General features: G+C 37.4%; 2 protein-coding genes across 2 annotated transcripts in view; one reads left to right on the top strand and one right to left on the bottom strand.

Annotated features, from left to right (window-relative positions):
* FBXO40 (F-box protein 40) overlaps positions 1 to 27,603 on the bottom strand; it is a 277,886-nt gene that overhangs the window by 28,357 nt on the left and 221,926 nt on the right. The window lies entirely within an intron of this gene.
* Positions 1 to 27,603, top strand: part of KPNA1 (karyopherin subunit alpha 1) — a 46,955-nt gene that overhangs the window by 15,165 nt on the left and 4,187 nt on the right. Inside the window, exons 6-11 of the mRNA XM_079306458.1 lie at positions 1,999 to 2,130; positions 9,954 to 10,042; positions 11,339 to 11,438; positions 11,984 to 12,147; positions 12,885 to 12,963; positions 15,224 to 15,349. Of these exons, the coding sequence (XP_079162584.1) occupies positions 1,999 to 2,130; positions 9,954 to 10,042; positions 11,339 to 11,438; positions 11,984 to 12,147; positions 12,885 to 12,963; positions 15,224 to 15,349 (690 nt within the window). The remainder of the gene's footprint in view (positions 1 to 1,998; positions 2,131 to 9,953; positions 10,043 to 11,338; positions 11,439 to 11,983; positions 12,148 to 12,884; positions 12,964 to 15,223; positions 15,350 to 27,603) is intronic.

The following is a 27,603-nucleotide window of genomic DNA, read 5'->3' as shown; positions in this document are numbered from 1 at the left end:
CAGCTATACTTCCTCTCTTTCTTCACTACATTGCAAAAGCTATTTTCTCATCAGAATTTCTGGCAAGACCTCTGGGTGCAGGACAGGAGAGAGAGGTGTCTGACATGCATTGGGTGATTGATAGGATAGGGTCTTCAGACTTCAATAAAAACAGAGCTTGAAATTTAGAACTCAACAGATAAAAAGCTATTGAACTTTAATGTTTGTCTTCTTTGTACTAACTGAAGACAGTTTAAAATCTTTAGAATTAGAATTTACATTGATTAAAGTAAAAAAAATATTTAGAATTAGAAATACAATCCATAATGATAAACACAGAAAGGTGGAAACCTTACTGTCATTTGAAAAAACTGCATTTTGTGTGCTACAATGATGGTTAATTTTTCTTGGACCTTTGTCTTATTTCCAGCTGTCTTGGCTAATACAAAGTGAAAGAAAAGGAATCATCTGGTTAAGGAAAAAATATGTTAACATGTAACTAATAAATACAACACCTCGATTAGAATCAGTGTTCTTTCAAAATGCATAAGGCAGCAGGTTTGTGAATGCCATGTGAAATCTAAATTTTGTTGACTAGAAATATACAAAAATTATAGAGTTTTTTTTTTGTCAGAACACTGAATACTCACTTCAGAGAAAGTAGAAGTACAGGAAAGCATTTTATGTTGGCCTCTGACATTGTTTTGCTTCTTATTCATTAATGATGAATCTTGCAGTTTTGACTTTGTGTGTTTCTACTTTATTTTGCAGCCCATACTCCTTGTGTTGCAGTGATATATTTTGGAATTGTTTATTCTGATCACATGTTACTAGAATGCTCAGTTAATCAGAAGGGCAGTATTAATTGTATTAAGTAATTGTATTTCCAAAACCAAAGTCTTTAATAACACTTACAAATGAAAAGCCTTAAAAGTCTGGGCTTAGTTCTTGAGTTCTTATTTCAGGCACATTTCAGAATTTGGTGCAACTCCTTAGCAGGAATTGTTTTTGTGATTAAATCCTAAATATAAGTCCTTGCTGCTCTTCAGAGACAGATAGTTTTTGAAGGTATGTCAGTATTTCCACTGGAATACTGCTAGATCAGCATCTTTTGGTAATGTCAAAATCAGTCATTTATAGACCACAAGTTTCCATTTATACTGTTTGTTTGTTTTTACTTTTCATTCATCTTTTAGCAGTCTTGTAATTCTACAGATTCTGAATGTACTTGATACAATGTAAATTTGCTAGTGTAGTGTAATAATCTTTGGGCTGAAAGCATGCAGAAACCTATTCAAATGTGGATTTCAAGAATCTGTATTTTGAGGCCTGGGGTCTCAGGTACAGTTAAATTTACATTTCATTTTAAAAAGTTAATGCTTTTGCAAGTTGAGATTAAAATAATAAATGACAAAAACAGTTAAAAGATGAAAAGTGTTCAGGATCTCACTTTTGCTTGAAGTCGTGAATAAAAGCATCATACACTAATAACATTTGGCATCAGTTGATCACCAGAGTTGGCAGAAATACTTTGAGTTGCTTTTTAGAAATCTGTTTTTGTTTGGTTGGTTTTTTTTAAAATTGCTTTCCGATCTCTCTTTACTTCATATCCATGAAGTTTTGCCAAACTATGTCTTCTCCTGCATCTTCAGCAATATCACTGGTGATTCAGTGAATGGTGAAAGGTGTCATATTGTGGGAAAGCACATTGTTTTGTGTGCCTGTTTTTAGCCAGTGAGAAAGGCAATGGTAACATAAATGCAAAGCAAGAAAAAAAATGTTTGGAAAGCCACAGCAAACCAAATATTCTCATAAGGAACTGCTGAAAATTTTTGTTTCTAGTGATAACTCATAAATACATGATTCTGGTTCTTTGCAAATTGTCTGTTAATTAGTAATATCTCATGTTTTTCCTATGCCAAATCTGCCAGATCTCTCTGGTTTTAAAAGACATTTAGTCTCCATGTTTGGTGTGGCATAGAAAGCTCTTAGTAAACTGACTTGTATTTTGTTTTCCAGTTTGAAGCTGCGTGGGTGCTGACAAATATTGCCTCGGGAAATTCCCTTCAGACTCGAATAGTGATCCAAGCTGGAGCTGTCCCCATCTTCATAGAGCTGCTTAGTTCAGAGTTTGAAGATGTTCAGGAACAGGTAAAGATTGAGAACAGCATTGAATTTTGTGTGTATATTAATTTGTGGAACTAGAGGCTTTTTTGTCTGACTTTTAGTTGTTTTGTTTGTTGGGTGTTTTGTTTGGGTTTTTTCTCCTTCTCTGGAAAGGAACAAGGCTATCCTGTAAGAAAGCCTTTAGAGAAAATGCAGTGTATGGCAATTTTGCACAACAGTTGCTTTGTGTTTAGTATGTGTTAAATTACCTAAGCAAGTATTGTGTTTTTCTCTTTCTGGAAATTATATATTTAACCATAACTAGTGGAGTAATTAATTTTGTTCTCTAGCATGTTAGTATGTTTCTGTTTATTGAGGAATTCAGGGAGCCTTTTTTGAATAGTTGCTTTAAATATGAAAACTTCATGCCTGTTTCTCCTGAAGATAAAGCATGAGTGGAAATTATGGTTTGTTCTCCAAGCTTCTTATAGCATAGATGAATATTCTTCAAGGCCCACAGGGATCACAGACCAAACATTTGATTCAGTAGTTTCCATTTGAGGTCTGTAACTTGTATTTGAACAAAGATGTACTTCAGATGTATAGTCTTGCTTTGAAGACTTAGGGTGTTGAAATTTTAATGATGTTAACAAATTTAGTTCCAGCCAATCTTAATCCTAACTTGAAAGTATGCACCTTTGCTATATACCTTGACTATCTTTGGGTCCAGGTATTGCTTTTGCTACGTTACTAATTAGTTCAGTGTTTTTTTCCTATAGTTATTTGTGGATCATGGTTTAGGCTTTACTTGAATAAATGAAATTAAGCACTGAATTCTCATTTTGAGAACATTTCTGTGGTGGTTGGTTTGTTTTTGGTGACCTTTTTCTGAACATTTCTTAGTTTCAGTATCTTTCTGTGGTGGTGAAATGACAGGCACTGGCTATCCTAGTAGCACTCTTTCAGCATTGTTTTTTGCAGAGACAGTACCTCATTTTCACTTCTACTTGATAGTTTGGTGTGTAAATATCCAGTGTCTTTGCGGATTCCTTGCCACAGAAGCTTCTGAGCTCAGGTTAAGCTGATTATCCAATATGATCCATTGTTCTTTTCAGAGTCACTGACTTCCAGGGTTCAGTTCTCCATCCTGTAAGTGTGACCTCTATTCTGTGTTCCTAGATGTCTGACCTTGCATTTGGCTGTATTGAGATGCATGATTGGAGGAGTCCCAACTCATAAACATTGGACTGCTTTGTGTATTTTGCCTTTCTTTCTTGTAGCTGGCTCAGAATGTACCACCTATACTTAAGGTTGCCTAACATTTTCCACAAGACAGATTTTTTTTTTTCTTAGTTGCTTATAGTTTTCAAGTACTCTATTTTTCAATGTTCTGTGTTAGACTGAATTATTATTGAGAAGGCATTTAAAGAGTGTTTGAAAAAGTATTAAAAAAAGTAAGGAGCATTTTTTTTCTATTGCTTTAGCTTTGAGGAGTTGAGTCTGCTGTTGTTGTAGAAATTAGAAATGTGACAGGGAACTTGCCAAAATGGCAAATAAATGTGAAAATCCGTCCAGGCTTATCTGTATGGAGCCTTTCAGATTCTGTATTTTGGGGTTGAACTTGGTAGCATTGCTTTCCAAATTCAGCCATCACTTGAAGAGTGCTGTTCTTGCAGAATGTTTGGTGCTCTGTATATAGTAAAGGCTGTTCTTTCTCTTTTTTTTCTCCTAATGATTGATATTCTTTGCAAGAGCTAACTTGTTTTTTTTTTTTTTTTTTTTTTGGGTTGTTATCATCCCTGCTGATGTTCAGAGAGCAGGTGTGAAGAGCGAACCTGTTTAGATTAACTTGTGCAGCCTTCAGTCTTATGATGGTGAATTAACAGAAGAGCTTAGGGGCCACAGTTAAGCAGTTTATCTGGCTCCTTCCCCCCTCACTCCCTCCTAATAAACTCCCTCCTGACTTATTCAGATTGCAGGCAGGCAGTGGCTTGGTTGTCATTACTGGAAAATACTTTTCCATGCAGTTCAGGTGCTGCAAAATTCAAAATGTCTCTTGCTGGTAATCTCAAAGTATCAGTTACAAATTGCTCCATAGTAAGCTGTGCTGAAGAAGGAAAATGTACTGTGGCAAAGGGTTACTCACACTGTTTCATAGTGGGTTTCTGTGCTGCAGCTCTGGAGATTGCAGCACTGCTCACAGCTGACATGGTGCCAACAAAGGAGTAATCCTGCTTTTTTCCAAACAGCTTTAAAGAGCCCCAAGCACTTCACCATAGTATCATCTGAAACAAAAATTAGAAGTGTATAAGCACTGAGAAGTTAGCTTGTGTACTTCTGTATTACAGGATAGCATAGTATTTTTCCAGATGACTCTTGTCTCATTCAGTATATGCACAGATTGTTGCCCTGGTAACAGATGAGTGGGTAGTAAAGGCAGCTTTTATTTGTCACATTGTGACCCTGTTTGTTAAAGTTGGAACAAATTACAATGCATGGAGGAGAATAGGGAAGAAATTCTTACAATTAAGCTGATTGTAGAGAAAAAGCCATTTGTGAGAAAAATGTTTCTACTGCTTAGTGTTTGATGCAGGACGGATGACTTCCTTCTCTCAGTTTTCAGTAAGTGGGTACTTGTTCTGGGGTTTTCTAATGCTCAAGGTGAAATAATTCTTTTCACCTTGTAGTTGAGGACAACTCAGCAGTGATTTTTGTAGTTAGCCCTGTGTTTTGAGCACATCTGGTGCTGGAGTTTTCAAGTTGGATTTCTGAAACTGGGTGATATTTAACTACAATTTTCTCCTAAAATGATCACCCTGGTTATATTTCACTGTAGTACTGTGAAGATTATTATTTGCAGGCAACTTCATTTGCAAAAAATTACAAAACCCAGGAAAATATAGAAGATATAACAATGTGTTTGGGGCAGAGAGGCCAGAAGCTAACCCTTTAATCATAAGAGTCAAAGATGAAGAGAGAAAGAAGTATTGAAGGCTGTGTTTAGGAAGTCTTTCTTTGTTCTGATTGGGATAGCAATTCTATAGAAGGAAATGTTAGGTGATAACATTATTTTGAATATGTAGCACAGACAAAAAATATGTATAATGTCTTACTTATTGGCTAGTCATTATCCACTATTTTTTAGTCAGTTTTAAAGACTTAACATGTTTACTTTGTCTTTTATTTCTAACTTCCCTTAGTAGTGGCTAAGGAACAGTTACCAGTGTACCTTATCTTCTGATCATAATGTTCTCAACATGTATTTTTCATTTTTATAAACCAGTATTAATTTTGCACTTTTTTCCTTTGCATATGCTAGTTTCCAAGTAGTGAAGATTCTAATTCAGCTGTTTCATTGAAGTCTGTGAATGAGTTTTTATAGCTATGTTTAATAAGCAATATGTATGTTAATGAAATAATACCTTACATCCTTCAACAAGATCTGTTTCCCAGTGAGCTGTGAAGGCCTCAATTAGCCTACCATCCTTTAACTCTTTCATTACTTGCATTGTGTGTCAGTCTTTCTCTGTGGTCAGTGGTCAAACCATTTAGCATACATTTTTCCCATCAGAGAAATGGAATTTATCACAGAGTCATAAAGAATTTATCACAGCTGCATTATTTATGAAAAACACTTTGGCTATGTCTCCCTACCTCTCCCCATTTCCTTTTTTGGTGTACTGATTTTTAGGTTTAGTCAGTGGCATATATCCTAGCCCTGATCATATTTTTTTTTCTTCCAAAAGACACCTAGAAATTTTGATCTGCCTGCCTGAAATTATTTATATTGAAAGACTCCATCAAAGCCCTTTAGATGTGCTTAAAGTTGATGTGGCTTCAGCAGTGTCTTAGCTGCAGTTCTTTCCTGACTTCCTCTGCTGTGATACTTAAAACCCAGATGTCAGCTTGGGTTTCCTTGATGAACAATGAATTTCCTTCAAATCCCATGCAAGGCATTGTGCTGCCTATTGAGATTGAGATAGTCTCAGTTACATATATGTGCCATTGTGCTCTGCTGGACAGCCTGTGGCATGAGCATCCCCAGCTGCCCTGTTCCCTTTTGGGAAAGCTTGCATTTAGAGCTGAGGCAGCCAGTATATTTCTCCGTCAGTATTTTTCCATTTCTAGTTGTATTGCTATTCCTTTTGGTAACTATAACTTGCTTGGCAGAGATGACCTGTGAATTTGATGTTCAGGCTCTGGCTTTTACATAAACAGTCTTACTAAAAAGCTCTTTGTAATCAAAATCAGGACAAACAGTCAAAGTGTGAGGATGAGCTACTTTCTCTGTTTGTCAGATGAGATATGAGAAGAAGGGCCACTGAAAGAAAGATGTTTTCTATGTTAGGACATAGTAGCAGTCATCATGTGTCCTTCTGGTATCCTTCCTTGTGTTCACTTGGCCAATCATACTTGTATGCAAGTTAATCTTCACCATCTTCATCTTAGCATTGGATCCTTTTCCCAAGTCATCATCCAAATGCTGAGAAATTGTTGATTGTTCATGATATTTCTGCTCCACTGAGAAGCAAACTCTGCACATTGTTGGTGATTGGGTTGATCACTTAATTTAAGTACCTAAAGAAATAATGGCTGAGAATCTTCAGAATGCAGGCGAAAGCGGGGAGTTGTCAATAAGCACATGGATTATTCACAGAAGGCACCATATAGTTCAACTGTACAAGACTTGTACTTTACTTTTACTGACCACTGAAGTTGTCCGGCACTGCAGGAAAAAATGCTGGAGTTGCTGAATAAAATAAATCAAAGATTTACAACAAACCATACTCCACTGCTAGCAATAAATGGAAATGTATACAAGTGCTGTCAATTAACAAGGCAACATTTGCACTTTCAGTTTCCACACAGCTTTCTACCTAAGATGTGGGTTAAAAAATCAGGCTACAATTGTTAAAATTCATGTCATCTTTAAGTTGGGATTTAGACTGTAGAAGGTACTGAAATGGATTTTTTTTTTTTAGTCAAGTATTTTTTTTGCTTGAGTAAGCTCTAAAATTTAATGGAATTAAATATGCTTGTACTTCTACAAGTATCCAGAAATAAAATGAAAATATTTGAGTTGTGTAGAATAAAGCCAAATACTAAATACTGTGGCAAGTATTTGCATCTTGAGGAGTGCACAAAAGAAGAAATGGAAATCATTGAACATTATGCAGACAAACAAACCCTGAAGAAAAATGTCATTTTTCATGTGTTGGTGGAAACTATGAAAGAGCTTTGTATTTATGGAAGTGTTTGATGAGTTTAAATGAGCTTAACTTGCATTCTTTACTTATCTGAAGAGCTGAAATAATTCCCTAAGGAAAGACATCTTCTTTATTGAATGAAAGATTTCATATTTTTCTGAAGGTATTTTCATTTATTGGCATCTTGTGTCCTATCAGTCATGAGCATTACAAGGATTTCTTGCGACATCTTCTCTTACCAGGTCCTGGGAAACAAGACTACTCAATTTCTACTACACTTTCTTTGCCATAAAAAAACCTGAATAATGGGAAAGCAGAGGTGCTATTTGACTTCTCTGGTCAGACTTTTTGATGTGAGATTTGCTGTTGCAAAACCAGTCAATCATTCAGGGTCAGAATGGGTTCTTGGATTAAGTGATTATCACTCTTGTCAACCTTAAAAATAGATATTGCTATAATGGCAGAAACAAAGACCACAGACAAATGAAATTCCTTGGTTTTTACCTCTGTAAGGGTATTCAGGCAAGGAGACTGTGTCTTCATACAAAATTACTCACATTTCAGTGAAAGAGAATTTTTCCAAATTCTAACTTTTTTCCTCCCAAAGTGTTTGCAGAAGATTCACAAGTTTATTTAGAGCTGTCTGAAATCTTTGGTTCATTCCTCAGACTTCTCTTTGCTGTAGCAATGCAAATATTGGGGTGAGTAACAGGTGTGGCTCCTTAAAGTTCTAACATGAGTTACATTTTGCAGGAGGTGGGATGTATTCTGTCTCTTAAGCTAAATTTTTTCTGGTAGCTGTCTTCTGTGCCTTGAGTCAAAGAGGCTGCCAGACCCAAAGTTACACTTTTTAGATAAACTCTTGTCACTACAGTTTTACTGTAGTAAAATAGAATAAGAATTAGAAGGAAAAATTATGATGAAGATCAGTTCTGGAAAACATTGCATAGTAATAGCACAGGTCAGTATAGTCTCGTGCCCTGCCTCTGACTGTGGCTGACAGCAGTACCCTGGAAAACAGTAGAAAACAAAACAAACTAATCCTTCCCCAGAACAGTCGCCTACTCTCTTCACAACTTGCAGTTGAATGGCTCTGATCTATGCTATTGTTGGTAGTACTGGTACAGAGGAGGAGTCTCTTTATTTTGTATCTGGCAAGCTGACATCTGTATCTACATTCTGTATATACTTGTGGTTTTATCTGTCTTCATTTTGCAGGGTTTTCTAGTGGATTTGGGCCTCTGGAGTGGTTGGAATCTTATTTTTTAAAGTAACATCTTTTTGCCACCGTTTGAAAACACGTTAGAGGAGAAACCTAATGCATTAAATTAATTGACACCATATTGAAAATGAACAAATACGTTTATTTCAGGTTATCCAAGAATTTCCTTTAGGTAAAAAGATTGGCAATTCTATCAGTTTTTTGAGGAGCATTTTATTTCAAATAGGTATAGAGGGAGGGAAGAAAATGTTTATTTTGTGTGAGGAACTTGCTTTGTTCAATTGGAGAAATAGTTATGGACTATAACTCATTTTACTGTGGCTAAATACATAGCCTTCAACGGAAGAGAAATTTGGGGAGGACATTCAGCTGCTATCCATGACAAATAGGATTGCTTTTGTCCTCTGTATGCAGAATTGGAAATACTTCCAGTGGTTGTGTAGATGTGTCTGTAAAGCCAAGAGCCAATAAACCAATCAAATAAGCAGATACATGTTATCTATTCGATATGATACTTAAAGTAAATAACTTGAAGTAAATAGTTATAGTAAATAGAACTTCATAACCTTTGTGTGACAAAATACTGCAATTTGAATGGAAAATAAAATTGCTTTTATACTTGACAGAGATTATTTCTACTTTTTAAAGTTATAACTCTCATACTAGTGGACAGTGATACAAAAACCACCACTTAGTAGCTCAAATGTATAAATCAATACCAATTAAATCTTTTATTCTCATCATATTACAGAAGATGGAGTTCATGCTGCTTTAATTCTGGTATATTTGATCTCAAAATGAAGTTAGGGGTAGTACTGATGTCCAAACCATAACATTTTGCCATGCATATTACTTAATCAGCAGCACTGGTGCTATCTCATGTAGTTTTATTTTAAAGAATATGTGTTCAAGCCTATCTGAACTCTTTGATTCTAAATATTGATTTATCTTGATCATCGATTCTCATTTTTAATCTATGACTGTGTAAAAAGTGCATGCTTTTATGGCTTTGTAGTAAATACTAATATGAGCTGTTCCACACAAACATTTATGGATAGATACAGACTTGCTTGACCTGTGCTACAGACGTCTGGTTTTAAATTAGCTGTGAAAAAGGAGTGTAGAATTAGAATGTTCCTAAGCCTGTGGAGGTGAGCTTATCTTTTATGTTGTGGACTGAGCAAGGGTATATCTGCCTGCACAGTCTTTGGAGACATACGTGTTTGCTGTTACAGTGTTCTTCTTAGATCTCAGTAAATATTCCTGAATCTTACAATGAGCTTGAGTGTATACATGTAACATGCAACCAGAATGCATTGCCCTTCTGTACGTTGTCCAGACCTAACAGTGAGAACAGATTATCTCCCAACCTTAATACATATGTTAAACTGGTGGAATTTTGAGAATAAAAGCAATTATTATTCTGTTTTTTATTACAGGCAGTATGGGCTCTTGGCAACATTGCTGGAGACAGCACTATGTGCAGAGATTATGTTTTGGACTGTAATATCTTACCCCCTTTATTGCAGTAAGTGTGTTTTAATATGTTTTCCAGAATTGCGCTTGAGTCTCTGATAAACTGAAAATTGAGTTTTGCCTTGAAGAATAATTATACTGCTTTCTTTTATTGTGGTCTAATCAGAGTTTTTACAGGGGAGTCCTGTACTATGTTTTTAATGGAGCTAAAATGGAAACATATTTTAGAAACAGCTAAGCTGGAACTATTTTATTCTACAGTGTGGGTGGATGTCTGGGCTTATTTTAGAGTCACAGAATAATTTAAGTTGAAAGGCACCTTTGGAGGTCATCTAACCAAAGCCTTTCTTCATAGCAGGTGAGATCAGATTAGATTGCTCAACTGCTTATCCAGTCAAATTTGGAACATCAAAAGTAGATTCCGTAACTACCTGGGGTAACCTGTTGTGGTATTTGACCATGACGTGGTGGAACACAGTGTTTTGATACCTAATCAGAATTTTCTGTGTTTTGCCTTGTGACGGTGCCTCTTTCCTGTCACTGTGCACCTTTGAAAAGGATCTGGTTTACTGTTTTCTGTATCCACCTCTTAAAGTGTTGTTGGCAGCAATTGTATCTTCTCTCTAACCATCTCCTTCTAAGGCTGAACAAATCCAGGTCACTGATGTCCTGTTACGTGTCATTTCTCTATCCTGCTGATTATCTTGATGGTTCTCTGCTTGAAGAGTATATTGTTGCTGAAACAATGACACCATCTTGTGTTGTCATGTCCAAGTTACCATTACTCAGTCTCTGTCCTTTGCAGACTCTGCAGCAGGGGAATTCTCCTCTCTCTCATAAAGACATTGATACAGTGAGAGGTGGCTGTGAGAAAAATAAAGTGAATTGTTACACTTGTGGGGAAAATTAGATCTTGCCTTTCTGCATTTTCCTAGGCCAGAGTGGGACTTATAGTCTGAGACTGACATAAAAATGCAGTGTGGCTATGAAAATCCTCTTCAAAACTACCTGCATGTCCTCCTCCTTTGAGTAATTTTGTCACAATCCCTACAGCTTTTTGACTGTTAATCTGCCACGCCATATCTAAGCATTTGAGTGAAATTTAGTGTAATGTTTACTGTTCTTGTTGGGATACTAGACTCCTGTATCTAGCATGTGTGCTAGTAGACATCAAGGATGATTTTCTTTAGAACCTATTTTTATATTAAAAAAACTATCATGTTTGGCCCTGGTGTGTATTAAAAAGAGTTTAACAGTTCACACAGTTAACGGGGTTGTCTGGCTTTGATTTTTTTTTTTTTTAAAAGCAAGGTTTTTAATTTTTTGGTTTTTTGTTGGTTTGTTTTAGATTGCTTTCAAAACAGAATCGTCTCACTATGACCCGAAATGCTGTATGGGCTCTGTCCAACCTCTGCAGAGGGAAAAATCCTCCTCCTGATTTTGCTAAGGTAAGAGATGCTTGAAAGAAAATATGCGAAGTGGTGATAGCCAAAATACTAGTTTAAGGTGGTGAAATTTAAACAGAAGGAATGTTTCAGAGAAATTCTGAAATATTTGATGGGCTTCTTACAGACAAAGTTTTTTGTTTAGTCCTTCAGGCAAACATTCACAACTGTTTTAACACAGCTGCCTTGTAACTTTTTGTTACTGTTCATGTACTGGAGATGACATTCCCATAGCAGAGCAAAACTCTGCACATCTTGGCTGCTGTAGAGCAGCATGTGGCACCTCTTAGTGGACAGGTCTGAGTTTCATTGGCAGATGTTGCTCTGTAGAGGTTGAAGACTTGCTGTGGTGCTTTTGTGGAGATGTGCTTTTCCATTCTTGTATAGCTACACTCCTGCCCGGAAGTGCTGGCTAGGTCTGAAATTTTCTGAGTATTGAATCTTAAGATGCCAGTGCCTAATCCAATAATGACATACAAAATTAGCAGATGTAATAATAGATCTTCCAGCCCTTTTAATTGTATGTATCTCCTCTTAATGTCTTACAGGTTTCACCTTGTCTTAGTGTGCTTTCCTGGCTGCTCTTTGTCAATGATACAGATGTATTAGCTGATGCCTGCTGGGCTTTGTCCTATTTGTCTGATGGCCCCAATGATAAAATCCAGGCTGTGATTGATGCAGGAGTCTGCAGAAGACTTGTGGAACTGCTGATGTAAGAAATCTGTTGCAAGCAAGCATCACTCTTTTCCCTAACATCAAGATTATAACAATAAGGAGTTTAATTAAATAGGTCTTGAAATGTTATGATTTCCAAAGACCAAGATTGAAGTTTTAATTTTACCTGTCTGTTCAGTGTTCTGTTTGTCATGAGTAACAAAAGCAATGGAACTTTTCTTGTACTAATTTTGCTGTTTCTTAGGAGATTTTTTTCTGCACCTAGGAACTACTTTTTTGTTAAATCCATAGTATACATTGTCATTGTATCATTGAAGTCCATATTGTAGTTAACTAACAAGGAGGTTACCTATAGGTTATCAAAGATAAAAATGTAAGAAATAGTTTTTTACTAATTTTCTAAAATTGACAGTATCAGGGACTTGAAATATAAATAATTTCTTCAACCCTTATTGTAGTAGAGTACATGCACACTTTGGTTAGTAAAGTGTATCTGTGAGAGTTGGGGCGTCACAGAAACTGGCCTTTTTCCTCCCAGAGATGCTTCTTTTAATACTTTATTTTTATGCTTCTGAATGACATCTAAAGGTCTAAATATTTAGAAACCCTAGAGAGGCTTACCATTAGTTTAAAGTCAGACTGTTTATTTAGATAGTGAAAGTCAGATTTATCAGGGAAGCTTTCCCCTGGCTGATAGATGGTCCTTTCTTTAGAATATGAAGCTGGAGATGCTTTGGGAAGGTTAATAGTTATATTTTTCTTTGGTGATTTTAGGCACAATGACTACAAAGTTGTATCTCCTGCCTTACGAGCTGTGGGAAACATCGTTACAGGAGATGATATCCAGACCCAGGTATGGATTAACTTTCTCTCCTGTTGTACTGCAGTTCATCTTTCTGTTAATTGTGGCAACCCGTTCACAAGCACCTCCTCTTGTTCCTTTTGAAGTTTGAAAGTGAAGGTTGTTAATACTAATTGCTTCAAAATGTGGTAGGTTTCAATTTTTCTGTTTGGTCTGGACTGGTGATGGTTATTAGGTAGCTGTGTCTGGGACTTGTGGGCTGTTGTGCAATACCCCTCAAGGGTGGGGTGGTTTTGGTTTATTTAAAGCAAGTCTGTCTCTTAGGCTATATTTTATGCTAAGTGATGTATGCTGGTAGTGCCATCAAAGCCCTGTCACATTCAGTGCTATTACCAATCTGTGATTAATCTATCATATATATGTGATGAAAATATGTCATATTTATGATTGAAAACAAGTGTCTGGTCACATTGGGTGTCTTGTCATAGCTTGGCAAAGCTGTGTCTTTTGTTTGGAGAAGTGTCGGTAGGAGGCAGAGTCTCACCACTGCATTGGAATTAAACTGGAAGGCAGGAAACCTGGTACCTCAGAGGCACTAGTTGTCACTGGGATGCTTCTGTAGTTCTGTGACTCTGAGACCAGAGTTGAAGATCAGTTAAGCACCAGGGCACTGTTTCAATATTGTATGCCTATCAGGAAGATAACGTCATTTTTTGATTGTTACATTATATTTTGTGTAGCTGAATTGAAGAGGCATTGTTGTATTTTTCTCAGTGGCATTTGTTTCACAGATCAGTCATAAAGAATGATTTGAGGTGTGAGTTCATAATTTCCTTAAAGATAAAACCACAAGGGATCACTAATTCACATGCAATGCAGGGTATTAAACACTGCATAAATCTTAGATTTTAATTAAAGCATAGTTTAAACTTTCTTGTTATGCATTATTTTTTCTGAGGAGCATACCATGAGCTTTCCTAAAATTCTAGAAAACTGTAGGATAGTTTGATAGTCCTACCTGCAGATTGTGCTGTATGCTAAAAAGAGATAAAGAATGAATGTAAAAATTAGTAATCAGAAGGAAGAGACCAGATTTGAGAGCTGATACGTTTCTGAACATGAATGCAACATACAAGACAGTTCTTGGAGAGCTTTCTGTAAAACCTTGTGGCACAAACTTTCTTTTGCTTTTTCTCTCATTTTCAGCTATTAACAATTGCCAGTACTTGAACATGGTGAAAACCATGCATGAAGAAAAAAAAAATGTCCCAGTAGATGCCTGATAAAACCCTGAACCATAATCTTTGTTTTTCGGTCTTAGTGGGGAGTACAAAGATTTTTAAGAATGTGGAGGGGGGGGATGCAAGTAAGGTAATTAAGTCCTCAAATTCCATGGTCAAAAGTCATGACCATGATTCAGCTTTTCTGGAGTATTTCTCCTAAAATTCTGTACTGCACTGTTCTTTGCAAGGTGTCTGCATTTGCCACACAAGGCAAAACTACTGTGCTTCTTGGTATACTCTCCCAACTTTTGCCTAAATTGTTAGAATTGAATTTTAAGATAAAAAAGAAAGTTCATTTTTCTTTTTCTGAATCTTCTTATGCCCTTCTAGAGGGTCAAAAGCTCCTTCACTATCACACATCACATCCTCAAGGGTGTTGTCTTGTAACACTCAAGTTCTGAGGCATTTTCTATTGTACTTTAGCCATTTAGGAAATGGAAATTTTGCTGGAATTTTTCTGCACTATAAAATTTGCAGGGTTTTTGCAATTTTTGTAATTTTTAAAATAAGAATTGTCCATTCATAATGTTGCTGGATACAACGCTGGTCACACTCTGCACCACAGTGCCAGCAGGTGTGGAAAACAGTAGTTAGCACTTAATTGTACAAAAATACCATAATTTTATTTTTCTTAGCTCATAATGTGCTTAGTATCTTGTTTTCAAATCACACTAAAATCATTATGAAAGTGTGATCTCTTTCCTGAAAGACTTGGTAATTTTGCACTTTATTTTTCCTGCTCTTTTATTTTCCTTCTTTATTTTTCCCTTATTTTTCTTAATTCTTGCTTTCTTGTGGTTTTTTTTTTTTTTTTTTTTTGGGGATGGGGGTTGTTTGTTTTTGGGTTTTTTTTTTTTTTGGTGGGGGGGTTTTTTGTGTATATTTGGTGGCTTAAAAAAAAGTCTCTGTGATCATCTAATGGGGTATGTTTTTTATATTTTCAGGACATTTTGCTCCTTATACCTGTGATTCTTTATCCTAAATTTCTTCTAAGGTGTGTTTTGTTTTGTTTTTCATGTTGTGTTCAGGTAATTCTGAATTGCTCAGCCCTGCAGAGTTTGCTGCACTTGCTAAGCAGCCCAAAAGAATCTATCAAAAAGGAAGCATGCTGGACAATATCTAATATAACAGCTGGAAACAAAGCCCAGATCCAGGTAACCTTTTCAGCTACGATCAGTAATCTTTGTCTTGCAGACTAGAAGGAGCACAGGTGGTTTTTTGTGTATAAAGTGCATATTTGTGTGTCTGTACCATCACAAATATATAATTACATACAAGAAGCATATTACTGTGTGTAATTAAAATATTTCAATGGCCCAGTCATCTCCAAATTCAAATAATTTAATTTCTAATACTCAATACATTATGGGGGTGAAGACAGTCATGGTTGAAAATTCCAAAATGTGGCTCAAGAAAATTTTGTCTTAAATAATTTACTTTGTGTTTTTGACAATCACTACGATACAGAAATTCCCAAGTATGAAAAGAACAGGCTACAAACTTTGAGAATCTAATAATTTTACATATTTATTGGTTTCACCATCAGACACAGACATACATTTGAAAGTACTGTATTTCTGTTTATATTTTCTTATAATTCCTTTTATAATTTCCATAAATGGGCCTTAGAATGCCCCATCCTAAGCATGTGTGCTTAGCCAAGTCTAAATCTGCTGTTTATAAAACAGAACAGTAATGGAGGCAATCTAACATGTCCTGGGATTTGCCCTTTCTGATTACACAAAATGTTGTAATCCCTTTATATTAAGTGATAGCACACAGAAGCAAATGAGTCCCACTCCCTTATATCACTCATTACAATTAGGCTCCAAAAGATCAAATCATTGTTCTGAGTCTGGACTGAGTGTCAGCCATCAGGAAGAATTCCCAGGAGGAATGAATGAGAGATGGAATATCTTTTGCCCAGAGAAAAATCTTTGGCTAGATGAAGAAGAAATAACTTAATATATTTTGTTTTCCCTGAATATGGAGTTTTGTTCAAGAACAGCTGTACTAGGGAATATTTTGCTTGTTTTTCAGGGATGTGGTTTGACCTGGTGGGGTGTCAGGTGTCCCCCAAAGCTGCTCTGTGACTCTTCTGAACTGGTCAGGGGAGAGAAAGTACAAGGGAAGTTTCATGAGTTGAGGTTAAGGGCAAGGAGAGGTTGCTCACAGATTACTGTCACAGGCAAAACCAGACTCGAGGAATTAATAGAATTTATTGCCAATCAACATCAGAGTGGCTTAATGAGAAGTAAAATTAATCTTAAAAGCACCTTTCCTCCACCCCTCCTTCCTTTCTGGACTTAACTTTTCCCTGATTCTTTTCCTCCTCTCCTTGGCAATGCAGAATACAGTTGTTCATCACAGGTTGTTTCTGCCATTTCTTCCTTCTCAGGGAGGAAAGTCCTTCACCTGCTCCAGCATGGGTTCCCTCCCATGAGACAGTCCTTCAGAAACAGGTTGCTTCAGCATGGGTCTCCTCTGGGGTCACCAGTCACACCAGCAAGCCTGCTCCAGTGTGGGCTTCTCTCTCCACAGGGCCACAAATCCTACCAGAACCCTGGCCCAGTGTGGGTTTCCTGTGGGGTCTCAGACTAGATCAGGGATCTCCCTGCTCTGATTTGGGCTCCTCCATGGGCTGCAGGAGAGTATCCTGCCTCACCATGATCTGCACCATGGGCTGCAGGGAATCTTGCTCTGGCACCTGGAGCACGTCCTGCCCTTCTTCTGCACTGACCTTGGTGTCTGTAGGGCTGATTCTCTCACATATTCTCACTTCTCTATTCTCTGGCTGAATAATTTTTTCACCTTCTTAAATGACTTATCACAGAGCTGCTAACACCATTGCTAATGGGCTCAGCCTTGGCTAGTTGTAGGTCCATGTTGGAGCCAGGTAGCTTTGGCTCTGTCAGATGTGGGTGAAGCTTCTGGTAGCTTCTCTCAGAAGTCAATCCTGTAGCTCCCTCCACTGCTGCCAAAACCTTGCCATGCAAACCCAATGCAAAGAACATTGCCTCCTAACTTCTCTTTTGCAGGAGTGTTGGAAAGAGACTGTAGTGGGTGATAGAATCATGAAGCTTGGCTTGGGAGAGACCTGGAAAGGTCATCTAATTCCTGCCCCCCTGCCATGGACAGGGATGCCATTCACTAGATCAAGTTGCTCATGGCCCCATTGAACCTGGCTCTGAAACCAGTCTTTATGTGATAAATGTCTTTCTATCGAGGCAGTTGAATAACAGTATCATTTAAATTAAGCTTAGTTCTGAAGTTGTATTTTTCAATTATTTTCTCCCTCACTGGATACATAAAGTGTTTTCAGAGGTTGCAGAGGATGCATGAAAGTCTGGCTGGAGACATTTATTCTTTTTTATCTGACCATAAATGTCAGAAATGTTAGACTCTTGAAATATTTCTCTTACTCATTAGTAACCTGGAAGAAGTAATGTTTACAGAGAAAGTGAACCAAGCCGCTTAATATATTGGTAAAAGTAGCCAAGGTGTACTTGTTGTTGCCTCTTTTTCTTGGAAGGCAGCCTGAATACTGCTCTTGTATTGATGAGTCTGGATTACTCATTCTGTATGGTCAGGATTAGCATGAAGTGGTTAAGCCTCTTCACCTATGGGGTGGAGTTATTTCTTTTTTTGCAGAAAGCTTGCACAAAACTATGAAAAGGCTGCATATTTTTCCTGAGGGATAAGTGTGTTACACACTTTGCAGGTGACACTTGGACTCTTTGGTTTACATTTTCCCTTACGAAGAACATTCAGCTGCTGAAGGGACAGCATAAAGCTTCATATACCTTCAATGAGGGCTTCATCTCAGAAAACATAGGAAATAAAGTTAAAACCTTTGTGAAAGATACTTCAGTCTTTGCTAAGATACCTGAAATTCCTGAAAATGAGAGCGAGTGCTCATGTAACATTCAGAGATCCTTCTGTTAGGCAAAACCCAAAAACTTAAGAAGGTGGAAAGCTCCGTAGGTCCTTCTTGTTTGATGTAAGGATGTGACTAAGATGAAAGTGGGACCACTTTGAGGATAGGAGCCCCCCTGCAGTGGTAATTGCTCTGGCTCTCTCAATCAGGATTTTATTTTTACTGCTGGAGGTCATATTTTTAATCAGATACAGAGGATGATATGGTTACTCGATCTAACCTTGGTAGAGCTCCAAGAATTTTGATTCTGCCTTTATTGTGGTTTGTGTGTTAATCTGTGGATTAGCTGAATTTCTAACAAAATATACTCTGTAAAATCAGCAACTATACCACTGCTTTTTTTCCCACATCAGCAAGTGCAATTGCTGTGCAAGTAGCAGTGCAGAGAAGGTAGTTACTGCTGCTTGTACCAAGGTTGAAATGTTTTTGCCTTTGTGTTTCTTGCAGTAAAGAATATTTTTTTGCTCTTTATCTCTTTAACAACCACTTTGGAAACACAGTATTTTCTCTCTAGAAGGGCATTTCTGCTTTTTCTGGAAAGTTTGAGTATTTTCTGAGGAACAGTCCAACCAAAGAGTTTGTCTTAAGTTTTTGTTTTTTCTCAAGTCTTTTGGAGGGTTGCTTCAGGATGTGTAATTGTATAGAGATGTTCCAAACTTAAGAGCTTTAGAAAGCTAAGTAGAAAGTCATTCCATAAAGACAAATCAGAAATCACAATGGAAAATGGTTTGTTGTTAGAGCACTTTTTCTAAACTTTGGGATCTCTATTTTCATATTCTTGATCTACTGAAGATACAGTTATGAAGAGTCCTAGAGGTAACTTGAGCTGTAGTGCACCAGAAGCTATTTCAGTAGATGTATTCACTTTTGTAACTTCTTCATAAGTATTCACTGTAACACATTGTTCTGTTTTTCAATGAAGGAGTAGGTGCCTGTCCTTGTTTGCACAGTACTCTCACATCTGGTATTCACTACTCAGGCACAAATGAAGCTTTACCTGAAGAATCTTATCTGTATCCCTGGTAATCCTTGGTCTTCTAAAGTGCTATCACGTCTTTATTTGAAAATGAGTAAGGATAAAATAGTCTCTCCTTTGTTAAAACAGAATTTGCCTAATCTACCTGAACAAAATCATTAGTCTGTGCATATATGTGTTTAGCAGTTTTTAAATGTTTTGGAGTATTTTATCACAGATCAGCTGCCTTTCTATTGAGAACAGATTAGAATTTAATGGTGACTTGAAAAGGAGGTTAGAAGGGAGAGGAAAATTAATATTATGAACCATTAGTATTGCATCTTCATTTCTAGCAGTGACTCTTTAAAAGAGCAAAAAAAGGCCTTTAACTCTGCATAGAAAAATACTTGTGATTATGTGCATAGAAACTCTCTTTCTCAGTAGTCTTGTATCAGGAAGAAAACAGTGTCAAACAAAGCACCAGAATACATGTGGATTTAAAAGAATCTATCTTAAAAGCAGCTGCCTTAGGATATGTCACAGACAAGATTGCAAGTGTGTTGATTTGTTATGCAAGTCCAGGGAAAAAGAATGTAAGAAGCTTCTTCTCAAAAGTGAAAGCTCTATTTCATTTAAGAGTCCCTCGGGCACCATTCAGAGTAATTGATCTGCCTTCAAACTCCAAGCACAGACTTGCTTTGTAGTGAAAAAATGACTGCCCTAAGTGCATACCCAATTTAATCTATACTGACAGTTACAAAAATTAAATTAAAAACTGATATTTCTGATTGTGGGTGGGATATAACTATCCTGGTAATGGTGACATACTGCAATCATGTCCATCATGAGGGCTTGATTTTTGGAACTGCAGAAAATGGCTCGTTAAAGTTGCGATGTAAAGCACAGTGGAGAATGCTTGCAACATGCTTGATTGGAGAGCTCAAAGTCAGTGTTTCTTGGAAATGAAATCAGTCGTTGCAGGTGTGATTGCAGTGATTGCCTTGTATTGAATGAAAAGTCTCATCACAGATGTGTAACAAGTTCCAGAAAGACCCTGATTCTTTAGTTTCTAGTCTTAACCTAGAGAATGTTGTGTGAGATACAAGGTGTGATGAAACTTCCTTTGATCATGAAACCTCTGGAGCTGATAAGTGTTCATTGCCTAGAAAATGCCTTTGAGATATTACTTCAGACAACTCCTGTTTAATGGCAAAATCATTGTAAACATTTGAGCTGAAAAGCACTTAAAAAAAAGGATTTCTGAAGTTGAAAAATGCTCTTTGGTAAAATGTTTCTTGAATACAGTCATATGCTAAAACGGAAAATAAAAATGTAGTCTGTTGTTAATCACTGTGATGATAAAGGATAATTCCCATCTGGGATGAATACTTGATTTAATTAAGTTCATGGGTGAACCTGTTTCATCTGTGAGTTGAGGTAGGTTTTTTTCTTTTGTTTCTCTACATTAATTTCACATTGTGGTGTATTAAAATGTTACTGCTTGGGAACTGTTCTTCCTTACAGAAGGAATTCTAAGATACTAGGTGCAGCTCTGAATTAAATTATTTATTTTCCTTTCTTCCCAGTCCCTCTGAATTGCTCAGTAGTTGCTACTAGAGGTCATAAACTGGAGCAGATCTGTTCTACTCTCTGTGATGTTTATTGGATTTTGAACATGCACAATCTTTAGCCAGAAATCAGACAAGAATTATTTCAGCACACAAATTTTTTCATGTCTGCCCGGCATTGTAACCCACATTTTTTGCAGGTTACCAGCTGATCTAACTAGTGGATTGTTGCTTCAGAGCAGTTGGGATGTTAAAATTCTATGAAACTTCAGATAGTGCTCAGGCCATAATCTACCAATCCCTTCTGCACACCAAGAAGACATTAAAATATTTTGATCAATCTCATAGGTATTTTACCTAACCAGTATTAACAGACAGAACTATATTTAGTGTTGTCTAAGATTGCATTGGGTTACACTCCCTCCATCCACCCACTGTAAGTATAGAAATATAAAGTCAGAGGGAAGGACTTTTATATTCATCTCCACTTTCATACTGCCTATGATGCTGTTTGGTGGCACACTCCAAAGGCTTTCACTGCCATTTCTAAAAGATAAGGCAGCAGCCTATCACTATTAGATTTGCACTCCAACACAATCAAGTTAACTCTTTCTAGTGTTAAGGCAATGTAAATTAACATGCATGAAAGGTGTGAAAGTGTGTGCTGAACTTTCTTTGGTGGCTCTTACTCTAAAGCACAGAAGGTTTGGGTATTTTTTCCCCACCAAAGGTGGAAGTGAAAGCCTTTCAGAGTGTGTTATCAACAGTGCCTAGGCAACAGAAAAGTGTGGTGGAACACAGCAGTCTTTCCCCTCTTTATTTCTGTGCTTTCAAGGTTTGGGGTGGATGTGTATATCCTGATGCAGTCGTTATTGTCACTAAGTATAGTTTTTGTTTGTTAATTTCCTAGTTTGTATACAGCTTTGCTGTACTTCAGTGGATAGCTTCCCCAGTCAGGGAGAAGGGGAACTACAACTTCCTGGGAGTCAGAAGGAGAACTGCACAACTGAAGCTTAATCCTGACTGTCGACCCTTCTGAAGGGTATGAAAGGCTATCACATACCTCAGAAAATGTTCTGTGTCTTAACTTCGCAACCTGTTGAAAAGCTATGGAGGGCAGTACATCAGACACAGTCTGCCATGTCTGACAGTGAAGACATCATAGGAATTCTCTGCTCTTGACAGGTTAAGAAACTTCTCACTTCTTTTCTAACATACCTCAAGAACATCTGGAAGTCTGAGTATGGACAGGCATGTTAGTAAGAGGATCTGTGCCATATTTTTCCTCATCTAGAGTTTCTTAACTTTGCAGAAGAGTAACATGGGCAAATGTAGCAAATGATATATTATGTGTCAGTTTGAAAAAATCTGGAATGAAGTGCGTTTTTTCAAAATGTTGTGGAAGTTACAAGCCCAGAGTTGTCAGAGGCTCTTCCCCGTAAGGACCACTGAGGACTACTCCAAAACTAGCGTTGGGGACATGGAGAAGGTATTACATGATTCACACAGAGCTGTGGTTTATACAGGCATCAAGTTACCTTAAATATAAAGTGTGTTTAGTTTATGTCATAGTTTGCCTAAGTAACCTAAGAATTTTAACATGGTGGTAATAGAACTTTAAAAAATATATCCATTAAGAGCAAAATACAGCATTGCTGACAAGGTCATATTAGTTTACAGACTAGTGAAAGTCAAAGATTAATCTCTCTCAGGTTTAACTTTGTGTTTTAAGTACAAAATCTGCTTTCAGGCTTTTCCATACCTTATACTACATTGAGGGCAGCAGAGCTAGAATACCTTTAATTTCTTTATTCTGGCTGAAAACCACAGCAGCCAGTGGTTTGTTACTGCCTTTGGGAAGTTGGTTAGTCTGTTTGGTTTTGGTTTTTTCTTTCTTTGTTTTGGTTTTTTTTGGAATTGACTAACCCTAAAAGCAAGAGAGATCTCAACAAGGTGTTGGTCATTATATACTGCAGGTTCTTTCTGATGGCAATAACAGCCTTGTGTAAACTGGCTAGAAGTTTGCTTTATACACAGTTTGGAGGGTATAGGCTTAAGTGTCTGTGTCAACAACATAAAGGTTCACTAAGACTGAGTTCTGAAGTGCTTCCTCTGGCTCTAGGAAGGCAGTGTTCTTTGTACCCATGCCATAGTGTGAAGTAGTTTCGGCTTGCAAATATTTGCTATGTTATTTATAAAGCAGTTGTAAATTGAATAAATAAACAAGGTAACTGGAAAAGAAGTCACTGAGAAGCCTCTGAGCTAAAATTTCCAGCCAGGAGGGGAAGATCATAGCAGTAGGGCTGTATTTGCAGCTGCCAATTGTATGGTGACTGTAATTTTGATTTGTTAAAGGTAATGAGAGAGCTCGCAGGAGCAGGGAAAAAGTTACAGTTTAAGATCTGTTTGCTTTCACATTTCTGTGATGAATGATTTGTAGACATGAGATGCCAGCACGTGCATACTAAATGTGTGCTTGGATATCACAAGTGATTTAGCTGTGGGAACCCAAAGAGGGAGAAACAAATTCTCGCAGGCTGTCGACCAGCTCAGAATATGAATTTAACGTACTATGGCTGAAAACCTCCCTAACAGCGTATTTAAATTAAACATCCATGCAGGTGTGATGATGCTTAGAAAATTCATATGTGTAACCTAGCTTCACTCTTTAAAAATCCAGTACTGTGAAGGGAAGAAGCTTGATTAGAATAAGACAAGGTAGCATGTTTACAACAGAAAGGCATCCTTCCTAGAGGACTACACCACAGGGATACCATCTTGTAAAAAAACCACCCCAAACTAAAACTACATGCACACCTCAAACCAAACATAGAAAAGTTGACTTTAGAAGTGGGGGCCAGATTTGCTGAAGTGCTGAGCATTCCAAATGAAATTTGAAAGTTCATATTTCAATTAAAATTCAATTTCAGTTAAAATTCAGTTTTGTTTTTCCAAAAGACTTGTAGTTACAGCGCAAGAAGGAGTTCAGTTCCAACAAATGCCAATGGATACAGTTGGGCAAAAACTTCACTGTTAGCTTAATGTTTTAAAGGATGGGCTTTGAATTACCTACTGTGCAAAAAAGAGATTTCTAATTTGTAGATGGCACCTCAGTGCCTAGTACTAGCAGCCTAAAACCTTTTTATTTCTTCCATGTTTTTCAAGTTCTTGTTGAACTGAAATCCCTTAACTCTGTTCCTTTTGTTTTAAAGCTATGCTTATCTTGAGGATTTTCTATGTACTACACTTCTTTATGCTTCTGCACAGTTCTTTCACATCAGGCACACACAGTATAGGAATGCTTAAAAAAGTAAAGTAAGTTGAATTAAACTGATCCAAATCCTTAGAAGTTTTAAGTGTCTCATCCTGCCACAGTTCTTTAGGGTTTTGCTCTGCCTGAGGCTTGCTTTTCCTCAAAAAAAAAAAAAAGGAAAAAAAAAAAAAGCAACCTACCCAAAAAACACAAGATCAAATTTTGTTTTAGCATTTACTGCTTTGTCACTTTAAAGAACTTTACCTGAAAGGGAAACATGACCTGTTTCCACAGTAACTGTTGTTCCCACGTAAAATACCGTAGTGATGGCAATCCTTAGGCATTCTAGTGTGCTTTCAAGAGTAACTGCTTTGGGCAGGCTACAAGTCACATGGTGTAAATAATAGATGCTGCCTAGCACTTAGTTTATATTGGTACTTTGTTTCCGCCCTTGCTGAGATTAACTCAATTTTTGAAATCTAGTGAAGATATTAAGGTTAAGGCAGACCATTTTCCTGACCTAGTTAATGTATTTTTTTTCTTAAACCTGTGCTCTGTGGGTTTCAACTGTTGAGAGAGTGCTAGTGGGAAAGCTTGGCTGCATTACCGAGGGACAGTGGAGAACCTTTCACTAAGACTCATGCTAGGGTGAGGTGGCAACTCTTACGTTCCCTGTCAGGCAGTAGAAAACATAAAAAATACACTGACTGGCAGTTACCTCTCTTGAGTCAGTCTCTTTCAGAGAAGTGCCTTATAAGAGGCTGTGATTTATTGTGGTGCTTTAACCTGTTCTGCTTGGGTAAAGATAGCCAATTTCATTGTAGAGCAGAAACAAAGCAAAGTCCCCACAGCCTTTTGTATAATAGAGAAAGCACTCGGCCAAGGGATGTGAGATCTGGATTGAGTTATTTTTGAGAAAGTTGAAGCGTGTATTTCTCCACTGTTGAGAAAAGTAATTTTACCCACAGAAAGTAAGCATCCAGGCACCTGAAAAGAGTTGAAAATTGATTGAAACGGAAGTTACAATCTTTAATTTCTCCCACTTAATTGCCCTTGTCTTGTTAGTTCCCTTTATTCTGGAATTGGCTTGGTATTTTACAAGTTTTAAGTTGAAACATTTTAAGATAACTTTTATTTTTAGTAGTAAGAAGACTCAAGTTTTATTTACTGCCTGTCAAATAAAGTGTGCTGATTTAATTGCACACTGTTACCTAAGGTGCTCTGATTTTAGTACTTTTTATAGAAGTTGGTTTTAAGAAGACACTTTCTAAGGAAATGAATCTCCTATAAAAGGATTGTTTTGGGGAGAGTATTTGAGAAGAGATAATGACATTATTTTTTTTTTTGCTTATTTTTTGCCACAATAGTAAAATCCTAATGCCCTCAAATGTCCCTATCCTAGATCCATATCAGGATCTTTCAGTAGGCAGTGATTGACATCCTATAACACATTGTTCTTCTGAGGGTTTCTGGCTCAACAACACCCTTGTATGGAATTCTCTGGACTCACATAAAGCAAAGTGTAGACTGACAAATCCTGTTTCTCCTCTTCATCTGAAGAGGGCTGAAGTTTGTTGGTGAAAACATTAATGCTCTCAGTCTCTAGGTGCACAGTCACAGTTATCTCAAGTACCAGTGTGGGCTCTCTGCTCAGCTGCTGTCCATGGCTGCAGCAGGAGCTCTCTTAACTCTCTGTGCTTGGGTTCTACTCATTGGCTGGTTCAGCTTGATTCTCACTGGCAAAGAGATGCACACATTTCTCTTGGGCATCTCCACACTTGCAGACCCACTGAATATCAGTACAAACCCTCTGTCTGTACCTAGATCCTGGGCCTCCCAGTTGCTGCCCAGACAGTTTGCTGGCAGTCTTAAGTACACTGTGATCTTCCATACCCACCACTGCTTTTGGGGATAGCATAAATTCCCCCATCACACACAGCAGGTACCCAGAAAAGTGGGTCCTGTGACCTGCAGTCCCATTGCAGCTGGAGTGCTGGGACCTTCATTAATCTTGGCTCCAGTCCCCCTAGTAGCTGGTGTCCAGGCACATGGGCCCTGTGTGCTGTGATACTGCCCCAGTGGTTGATGTTGAGACCTTTACCTGCTCGTTTGCAGGGGCCCTTTCATCCAAGGTCTGACCAGTTGCTGACCTCAAATTCATGTTTTATGGGGGCTTATAGATTTCATGCCTGTTTGAGCTGCTGAGACACCCACCCAATCTTGCTGCTGGCCCCAAGGAGACAAGGGGTCTGAAGTCTGGTCCAAAGTGAGTCGTGCTCAGTTGCTAGCACCTAATCCTTACAGTGCTCAGGTGGGATAGAAGGAGTGGTTACTTGGCAAAATAGTTAAGAAAAGATTCATTATTAAGTTTTGAACAATTGTACTTGTCCCTGTCATCAGTTACAAAGTCCAGGCTGGTTCTCTGCTTGTAGTTTCTTAACTATTAACTAATGACTGGAACCTTTTCTTCTTTGTGATTATTTCCTTATCCCTTGTCTCTCAGGTTTGTGTCACTGTTTCCTGTTACTTGTATCTGCTTTTGAGCTGGAAAGGTCCTTGATCTGATAATCTTAATGAAGTAGATGTGCTCTCATGTTCCACATACCCTTACAGTGATAATTGCACAAATTAATGTAGTTTTTTTTGGTGGTAAAGTATGTGAAGGGGTAAAATGCATCTCATTTTAAGATACTTTTCTGTTTTTCAGTTTTTAAAAATAGCTGGCTCCTGTTTATCCTCCTATCACTTTGAGCAGTCATGTTCTAAAATTTCAGTTAAGGATACTTTTTCAAATATTATTCAAATATTCTTGTACAAATGTGATACAACATGGCATGATGGAAGTAGTAGTTTTCCTTGAGGACCCCAGAATTGCTGATTCAGAAGTGTGGATTCTTTGGTATAGGACAGCATGTTTGTGTTGATACAGCTGATAGGCTGTATGGATTTACAAAGCTGATGCAGTGTGGATGCACAGACAAACAGGAAGGATAAAAGAAATATCAAACAGTAGTTCTATTTTTATCAGGTTAACCATTCACTGTATGAATTGACTGTAGCTTTTTGCTGTATGTAATCTGTTTTCTTCTACAGAGCTCTGTGAAAAGGATCTTTTTGGCTTACTTTGGATTTCCCTTTGTTACTTCTGTGATGATTTATACTTGTAAAGCAGTAGATTAGAAAAGTAATCCTAAGATCTTGTTTGTTTGAGTGATCCTTATCAAAGCGTTTCAAATCCTTGTCATAGGTGTGTAGGAAAACTGGCTTAATTTTTGTCCTATTGCAAGAGGCTGTTTTCAGGAGTTACCAGAAACCTAAAATTGCTGCCCAAATGCTCATTGGCTTGTGTTTCTTTGTTGACCTAAGCAGAGAACCCTACTGCCAAGTCATCAATGCTTTGTCTTTTGTGGTTGCTTGTTTTGAGCAGTTCTTACATTAACAGCTTTGCTCTGTTGTCTCACCTTTGGAAACATATTATGGCACACAGGCCTGTGAAGTTTGGGGGATCTTAATGACTTAATAGTTTACTGACTTAATAGCTGAGAGGTTTACTGCCTGGAAAAATGAGGGAAGTATGACATTCTTTTGCTGTCAGTATAATTAACTAACTCATTAGGTACGACAGTCACTTGAGTATGAATGTGTTTTGAATTAATTTGGAATAAGAACAGACCAATAACTAAGGTGTTGAATGT

Source organism: Erithacus rubecula, assembly GCF_903797595.1.
Source record: "Erithacus rubecula genome assembly, chromosome: 1".
Taxonomy (NCBI): Eukaryota; Metazoa; Chordata; class Aves; order Passeriformes; family Muscicapidae; genus Erithacus; species Erithacus rubecula.
This window is presented reverse-complemented; position numbering and strand designations above follow the sequence as displayed.